General features: G+C 43.0%; 1 protein-coding gene across 2 annotated transcripts; it reads right to left on the bottom strand.

Annotated features, from left to right (window-relative positions):
- Positions 1 to 760: 760 nt before the first annotated feature.
- mturn (maturin, neural progenitor differentiation regulator homolog (Xenopus)) lies at positions 761 to 7,814 on the bottom strand. Of its 2 annotated transcripts, XM_085791921.1 has the most exons (4): positions 7,758 to 7,814; positions 7,396 to 7,629; positions 3,535 to 3,657; positions 761 to 2,340 (listed from the first exon to the last, which is right to left on the bottom strand). In XM_085791921.1, exons 2-4 carry the CDS (start codon positions 7,552 to 7,554, stop codon positions 2,233 to 2,235), a joined length of 390 nt encoding a protein of 129 aa, XP_085648047.1. In that variant the 5' UTR covers positions 7,555 to 7,629; positions 7,758 to 7,814; the 3' UTR covers positions 761 to 2,232. The 2 variants fall into 2 exon arrangements, with proteins under 2 accessions (XP_085648047.1, XP_085648046.1); XM_085791920.1 differs by having other exon boundaries at positions 7,396 to 7,814.
- Between the last annotated feature and the right edge of the window lie 1,451 nt (positions 7,815 to 9,265).

The following is a 9,265-nucleotide window of genomic DNA, read 5'->3' on the forward strand; positions in this document are numbered from 1 at the left end:
AACCTCCTGGTGGCGAAGAAGATATTCAGACCTTTTCAATTACTACCATACAAGGACACCTCTTTAAAAGTAAACCAGTAAATGCCATTAAATTATGGAATAATGAGGAAATGTAGCCTAGTGAAAGTGCCATAATAATATTAGATTCTTCAATTATTAGTATTGATATATCAATGTGCAAATAACATTTTACTGTTGTAAGGTTGAGGTGGATTTGATTTTAACTATTTTTTTGAACTGTTGCAGTTTCTGTTTCATGTGCAAAATGCAAATAGTTATGGCGAGGGACTAGTTGTCTTGTGCAATCAATAGAGTACTCTAAAGAAATTGCAGAGTATAAAGTTATATTATATGATCTCAATATAGTACCCCAGATTTGTTCTTTAGTAACAGATAATGGTACAAACACTACAAAAGCATCCTGCTGCCATCTGCTTGTGGCCAGGGAACAGCTGCCCCCTGGAATTCAACAAGCACCTTTCATGCTTTTACTTTGAAACACCAATAATTGCTTCCTGTCCAGGCCTCCCTCAGCCTCCTGCTTGACGCAGGCTTGAATGGGCGCGTCAGGTGGCGCGTGACGTCAAGCCCAGTAACACCAGCGGGGCTGTTGGCACAGCAGCAGGTCACCAGTCCACTGTGTGATATGAAAGGCCCTCCATGTTGAACGCCTTGTGTTCCATTAACTCCAGGCCATTAAGACAAAAACACACACACACACACACACCACCACCACCAACACACGCCTGTGGAGCACTGGCTCTGTTCACACGGTTTATTGAACAATTTCACACACATCGGAGGGCAAACGGAAGATACACTGCATGAGAAACATTCAAAGAGACAATAAAAAGACAAAAACATTTACAAGCCAAAGTAAACGGGCTAAAGATATATTTAAATCTGATGCAGTCTGGTATGTGGATCGAGTGGTCGAAGGCGAGGTGGGGGCTGGGGGGCTGAAGCATCACAGTGCACTGGAGGTGACATACAACAACACACTGTCAGATTAGAAATAACAGGGTAGGCGAAGGGAGGCTGATGATAATATTTTCTCTTCCCTGTGATAGCACTCGAGGGGGTGGGGGTGGGGGGGTTTGGGTGTGCACTCATTAAATTTATGGTCAGGCGAAAACCTTGAAAGAAGCAAGTTCATTCAAAACAACACGCGCGAAAGAGATGTGGGCTAAATTCAGGAGTGTGTATCTCATCATTGAGAGGCTAAACTGTGAACCACCAGCAACCAGGAAGACTACAAGAACTAAGAGTGTCATGTGACAACGAGATACCCAAACCAGGAAGGGCCTTAAGCTGCAGCATGAGCCTTTGTTGTGATGGTCATGTGATCGTAACACTCATTAAAAACTTCTTTGTTAAAGTGACTTCTAACTCTTGGAAACACTAAAGAGACACGCCTCCAAAATATGACCCATGCTACTTGTAAAGCTGAACACTTTCCACATGAGGAGCCAATGTGTGAGATGCATTTTGACTGTAACCTATGCAACTATTGGAACAGTGGGGTTGAAAACAGGTTTTAAGGATGAGAGCTGCCCCACCTGACTCCTCATCACCGCCACACATCCTCCGTCCCCTCCTTTCCTCCCCCTCTCTCCCTCTCTCTCTCCGAATGAGACGTTGTACCGCTTTTCTGTTGCCACAGCAACCCTCCTTCCTCTCCTCTTTGCGTCACCCCCGTTTGCCTCATGCTGGCCACAAACCGTCAGCTTTCACCCATTCATCTCTCATCTGGCGCTCACGTATCCTCCGCGCTAACAGACACGCGGGGAAAGTAGGTTATCTGTCACATTCATCTCCAAAGCCACGGGGGGAAGTGTGTATTGCAATAACATCGGACTGTATTTCTGCATAACAAAGCCAGCTGAGGCTGATGTAATATTGCTGTGCTGTGGAACTTTAACTAACCAAATGGTGAATGATTATGATTCTTGCATTGTACATGGCTACAGCTCACGTAGCCCTAATGTGTATGTGTATGTGTGTGTGTGTTCATGTGTGTTTAGTAGGGGTCAACAAAGTGCAACAGAGTGCACTCTTTGGGAAGCAAAGCCACTGAGACATTCAAGAACATGGTGGTGCATTTTTTTTTAGCAAGTCGACTGTAAGTATGTGTGTGTGTGTGTTTGGATAAGAGTGTTTGGGCTGATGAGTGGAGGCCCAGGGCTCATAGGCAGCTCTGCCCTGCAGCTGCAGGCCTCCTCGTGGGCCTCATCACTGCTGGCTGACCCCCATCTGCTGTTGGTCAGGCCCTGGTTCCCCCTCCATGTCAGTGTGGTAGTGCTCGAAGCTGTCGTCGTCTAGGTCTGGAAGACCCAGCAGCTAACAGAGAGAGAGAGAGAGAGACAGAGGAGCTGCTGTTAGAGACATGGATGTATCATAATGTGTGTAAATGGCCCTAATATGGTTTGGTTTTCTTATTTACTCCTGAAAACACACTTTCCCTTTCTCGCTGAGAGCTAGATGTAGATATTCATGGTACAATATGAAGCCGCAGCACATTTTAAGCTCACACACAAACATGTTATTGTTCGATCAACACAAATCAAGGTTAGAAAAAAGGGCGTCTTGTGGTTTTATATGGGGTAATGGGTGAGACTTTTGTTTGTTGGCCGGGTGAAGTGACTTCCTGGAGTCTCGCCATTACTGTGTGGCTGCCAGACGATCAGCTGAGACCCAGGGGGAGTTAGTGGGCCTCTCATATAATGTGTGAGCTCAGGTAGGCAGCATTTGTAACCTTAGAACAGAGCCGGGCTAAATGTAGCCCCCTGTCCACAGCCCTTATGCTAACATTGATGTCTTTATTTAATCTATATTTGGTATTTGGAAAGTCATTAAAGGTCCCACTACATTTAAGGGATATATGACTTTCCTTTCCCTTTAATTTACACATTCATATGATATTTATAAGAAATGTATCAATTATTGATTTGACAGATTTGGTATAAATGATTTCATTAATGTAGTCACCAAATGAGGAAATAAATGCCTAATAACCTTAACACTAAACATAACCCTTTCATAAATCTATTACTATTACAACGCATTAAAGGTACATGCTGTCCATTATAACATTATCTCATAAAAATTACATCATTATTGATAGATACATGGGATTTTTATTGTAATAAAATAAGGGGTTTTAGTTCCTTCGTGATTTCATGGTGGTATGTGTACAATGATAACAAAGCTCGCCTTCAGGCAGAGTAAACCACTACCTCTCCTTGAGGTTTGTTGAAAATAAAATTACAGTAATATTACCAGATTGGAATATTCTCAGAAATAACATCACAGTCTTTATCCCATTCTAGTGTTGTATCATTTGCTGCCTGATAAAGCAGGGCTACATGAAAGTTTTCAGAGTGGAGTTCAACACGATGTTTTGTCTGTGCAGTACCACCGAGAACAGAATGTATCAGGACTGTAAAAACTGCAGACACAGCAAGCAGAGGTCAGTGTGCTGCTCATCGTGCAGTGTGTGGTAAAGTAAACCATAACTCTGTGTTGGTTCCTTACAGGCCTGAAGGACGTGAAGACCTTCTCCAGCACCTCCAGGAGGGTCTTCTTCCCGCAGGAGGAGATGTAGTCCTGGGCCAGTTGTAGAAAGGGGAGGCAGTCCTCACTCTCGCTCCACACATGCTACACGCACACACAGACACACACAGAAAAACACAACTATTAACAAACATCACTCCCGTTGCCGTTTCCAAGCAGCGATGAAAGAAACACCACATAAACTACTAAATGGGTGGAATTATACCACCACACCTGCTTCACCTCATGTGGACACACAACTTACAGCAATAAGAGTAAATATACGTAGAGAAGCTGGGTTACAGGCGATACTGCACAGAAAAACTAGAGCAAAGCAATTTAACCAGTTGAAGAGCCATTTGTTCAAGGAAAGGCAGCAAAGAAAGGCATGAAAACTGAACAAACACAAAACCCTGAATATTTACTAAGAAACAGATGAGGAGCGAACTGCTCAATAACAAAGTGCTCAACGAAGTCAGTAGGTCATTGATACACTAGAATCAAGTTCCGCATGTTAGATAATGATAAATTACACAAGACGGACTATGACAAGGGATGTTAATGAGCCGGTGTCAAATGATTAACAGTTTCTTCATGAATCATTAAATCAGAGACTCAATAAAGCAAAAGCAAAACTAATCACAACTTCCCTGTGCCACAGATATAATACAATAGCTGTTTAAGAGAAGAGCACCGTTACTTCATGATGACTTCACTCCATTACTTATTGTCAAGGAGAGCAGACACAAGCACCACTCCAAACAAGAGGCTACTGAGCCTGGGAATCCACCATTAGCTCACGAATGACACACTTAGTCAGGATGTCTTTGTTCAGGACTTTGTGTTCCTTGTTGTAAAGTGTGAAACAATACAACAGCTGCTTCCCTTTGCATTCATTACATAAATCCCTGTAAACATATCACACATGTGCCAGTCAAGTGCACTGCCATTGTAATTCACTGTAGCCACGATAACTCTTTCTTACTTCAAGGTCTGTGTAATCTGATGGATGCAGCCAGTATGAGCCCTAAAGGCCGGTACAGGGAGATATCTACATCTTTACGACTAACAACTATCAATATTAAATAAATGACCTTAATAATAGACATAAAAGATACAACCTTGTATCACTTACAGGAAATGTTAGATAAACACAGGACAGGCCGCTGGAGCAATTCCACCTTGTTTTAGTGTTGTTTAATTGAAGTCTAAAGGCCAAACTGTTTGGTTATGTATTAAGTAATGTTATTAGGGACACCTGGCAGAGTAGACTGACCTAGAGTAAATAACTGGGATGTGTAAAACATAGCAGATGCTCTGCTTTGTCAAAACGCTTGGGTGAGGCCGATGTAATACTGTTTTAATGATTTGAATATGGTAACATTAAGAATCTGTGTGCACAGTTTTGAAAGGTTAGGAACCCACACAATATAAAAATGACATTACACATATCCCAGCTTTATCCTAAATCTTCACTTTAACTCATTGATTAGGTGATAAGTTAAGGTGTTTTAATACAATTAGATCCACACAGGATGGACTTTCTGTTTTTCTTGTCATCTTGATAATTTTTACTATAAAGTTGTTTTAAATCATTTTAATTATTCATTGAAAACCTCCATTCAAACACTGTTAATAGGTAAACTAATGGAATTTAAGGTTTAGTTTCATAGGGTCACACCAGAGTCATGTGAAAAAGGCATGAAACAGTGTTGGGTAAAAATGTTACTAGCGTTGCAGAGAGGAGTAATGTCATGCTATCCTGCCCTGACTGTTCAGGGATGGCTGCTTCACTATTCACATGGATGGACGGACGGACTCTCCCACGAGGTTGCATCTCAGCACACAGGCCGAGCACACTTCCCAGCAAATCCCAGGTGAGCAGAGGAACGTCTTCAAGGCCATGTTGCAAAATCTAGTTGTTGTTTTCACTGTAACACTGTATCGTCACATGACCTGGATTACTGAAAACTACTAAGACGCACCCTGGGGGGAAATTACAGAGTTTAGCACAGTGATGTGCAGCTGTACTGTTGCAAGGGTGGGTGTGAGCTCACAGCACCCTCTAGTGGACAAGCTCATGTGCTGGGTAGGTACACACCGCTCTGGGAAAAACAACATACAGTAAACTGACAAGGAATGCACGCGTGTGTGTGTGTGTGTGTGTGTGTGTGTGAGAGAGAGAGAGAGAGAAGAGGGTAGGGGAAGACAACATGTGAGACATCCTGCTGATAGCAGTATTGATTGAGTGAGTGTAACCAGATCTCTAGCGTCCTACAGAGAGACAGAGAGTTATTCTAGCTAATTTGAGAGAGCACAGCAGACAAAGAACTTGAACGCATGTGTGTGTGTGTGTGTGTGTGTGTGTGTGTGTGTGTGTGTGTGTGTGTGTTAAAGCAGATAGTTGAGAGGAAGATACAGTGAAACAAAAGGAAGAAAGACTTTCAACAATTCACATGATGTATTTATACACTTGCATCTTGCGTGTATGACTTTGCTGTTTAACCCTTCAGTGTGCCGCCTCCCTGTAATGATATTCGTCTGTGATGCTTTGTCTGGTTTTGTATTTTTCTCTTTTTGATCATCAGCCATGGAAAGCCCCTGCTCTGCTGTGTGCGGGACAGTCCGAGCCAGGGCCTTGCGAACACACAACGTTGGCACGCGTTGTGTGACATAATGTGTTACTGACTGAACAGACGCCCTGGCTCCTGGGTCATCTCCATCTGCTCCCCACCCCTCTTAGCCCCTGTCACTGTGCAGGGGGAGGGAGCAGGGCGGGGTCTGGCCTCCAGAGCTTTAGGGCTCATAGCACCACCACTGCACCACACTGGTATAGGATGGAGCCAGTGAGCTGTGTCAAGACAGTCTGTGGATGACTGGAGCAGCAGGGCTACACTGAGCTCATACAGTATCTCACTATTGTTTCTGGGAGTGCAGGGAATCTTAAGCTGCATCATTCGTTTTCAAGGCTGCTTCTGATATTGCTTAAGGTTTTTAATGTGACTGTTTTATGCAAAACGAGTCTAACATGAGATCATTTTTCCAACTCTTTCCAAGTCTCTAGAGATAAACTTTGAATTAAAACCACACTGTGCTATATAACTATAGTATGATATACCAACACAGCTACTATAATATAATATACTACAATATTACAAGTGTTTCTCTGGAATCAGTTGTACTGGTTCAGAGCAGACAAGTGGCGCCAGTTCCTTCAAAATAAAGTGATAAAAATGGGTTCCTTGTTAAATATTTAATCATTACCTGCATTACAACAACCTCTAAAATCTTATAAATCAGTGTGACTTAACTGTGAAAAGAAGTGGCCTTCTTGAGTTTGAGCTTTTTGGCAACGAGTGTTTGCCTTCATGGCTAAAAATAAAACTGACAGTAAAGGAGAAAATAGTAACTGATCTTTTTCTTAGATCTCCTCAAGTTTTTTTTTGTTTTTTTTCAATTTTGTTAGTTTGTGCTCCAAATACAACACAGAACAATTGTTTGTGGGACTTTTATTTTGAAAATGATAGGCCCCATGGTTTTCTAACCTAGCTAGCGTGGTGGTGTAGTGGTTCAGAGGGTTATCGCATTTGATAATGATGGAGGAAAACACACCACAGAGGAACTGCATGTTGTTGAGGAGGGGGGGGCACTCAAACTGAGATGACATCATCGCCTCCCCTCTTGCCAAAACCCCCTTCCCCTCCCCTCCTATGTCCATCAGCTGAAAAACCGGGACCTGCAGGCGCAACCCCACCTCCACCCACACCTATAAGAACACACGTGCACGCGCACAAAATGCGCGCGCGCGCACACAGCTAGAGGCCCTGCAGAAGCTGCACTTACGAAACTGTCGGTGCCGCCGGGACACAGCACGTAGAAGGAGACGCCGGGCTCTGCGTAAAAGTCCAGCCGCCTCTCGTCGTCCTCCTCGGCGAAGATGAGGTCGAACGGGTTACCGGAGCACCACTTCTCCGCCGCCTCCACCAGATGCTTGAACTCCATCCTCTGTTATCTGGTCTGCGGTGTCCCTGGCTCCGGAGCTTGATCTCGATCTCTCTGGCCGTCACGGCGATGATGCTCAAGACACAAATAACAGCTGATCGGACAGCAGCATCAGCAGCCTCCACTACCGCATCTCCTCTAGCGCACCGTCTGCATGGCCCGGGAATAGAGATAGCCTAACGCTGTGGGTGCATAGAGCCTACCTGGTCTGGTGCTCATTCGTTCTCAAAGCCCCATTCCTCTCTTCCTCCCCACGTTATGAAATCAGCCCGTCGGTCGCATACATGCATACGCAGGAGGACGCTGGAAAAAACGCGATGACGAACAGTGGAGCCGGGCAGCCGTCCATATCTGAGGCGCTGTATAGGCCTACTCCCAACTTTCTCACTGCAGGCTACATGGCTGTAGATATCATATCATTTTAACCTACTGACATCACGAAGGAGGCATGACATTATACTAGAGACAGACTGCTACAGGAGGAACATAATACAGCACCACATGGACATGGAGTATAAGGTCAACTAATAAATGAGTCTGCCATGGCATATTTTTATCCTCAGGAGTCATCAAAGAATCAGTTGACCCAAATCACAGAAGCATCTCCCCATGTGTGTTTAATTATTATAATAATAGGATGATCTATTTGCCAATTATAATTTTAGCAACAGTGATATTATTATCCTAGATATTACTGGTGTTAAAATGATATGTTACATGGTTACACTGCTGAAAGATTATAAATGTCACAAAATCTGAGTTCATCTAGTGCTGAGAACAGTTTAATTTCTAAAGACAATAATGATCAAGATTGTAATCCTGAGTAAGCCTTATTTTTATGTTTTGATATTATAATAAAATGTTAATCTCTGAAAATGTATTGATAGATATGAATCATATCTAAATGTAATTATATAAACCAACAGCACTTCTGCAGAATCTTCTTTATTTACTTTTTGTGCGAGGAGCTTTGAAAATAGACACAGCAACTTCATGGGAACCACTTCTCTACATAAACAGTCACTGTCTGCAGTGTTTACAGGAATTTAGGCTGCTGCCATTATCATACTTCCAGTCTGATCCTCCCTGCCTGCTCCCAGGAGTCCTCGCCACCAGAGGGCGAAGGAAACCAACTCTCAGTCCCGGGTTGGAGCTGCGTCAAGCTGGAGGCACAACTGCACAGAGACCGGATGATTGGAGCCGGTGTCCCGTCAAAATAAAAGCGCGATTTACTGGAAAGTAAACGTGTTATATCAACCACATTTAGGCTAATAAAGCTACAGACCACAGTGTAAATGTGTCAATCAAATCAAAGTCTATACTAAAGCTCCTACCTAGCACTATAGCACCAGACAGAAACAAACATCTACTGTGGGTGCTTCAGTCATTTTGAGTTTGAATGCTACACAACGTGTATTATTGTATTATTAACGTGATTTATATAGACCATAAACCATTAAACCATTAAAACTGTGGTGTAGGCCTATGTTCACATCTGAGAAACTGACTGTCTAATTTAAAATTGACATTAACCATTGCTTGATTATCAAGGTGATTAGGCTACATGTACATTTCCCAATAATTTGATGTACTTCTTTTTAAGTCTATCTGTTGACATACTGAACTGAGATATATAAACCTGCTGTGCAGGCCATTTCACCGAACTTTTATTTTGAAAGTCTCCGCCAGAAGTAGTCTGATTGATGATTAC

Source organism: Trachurus japonicus, chromosome 11 (assembly GCF_045865225.1).
Source record: "Trachurus japonicus isolate A0001 chromosome 11, Traja_1.0".
Lineage (NCBI taxonomy): Eukaryota > Metazoa > Chordata > Actinopteri > Carangiformes > Carangidae > Trachurus > Trachurus japonicus.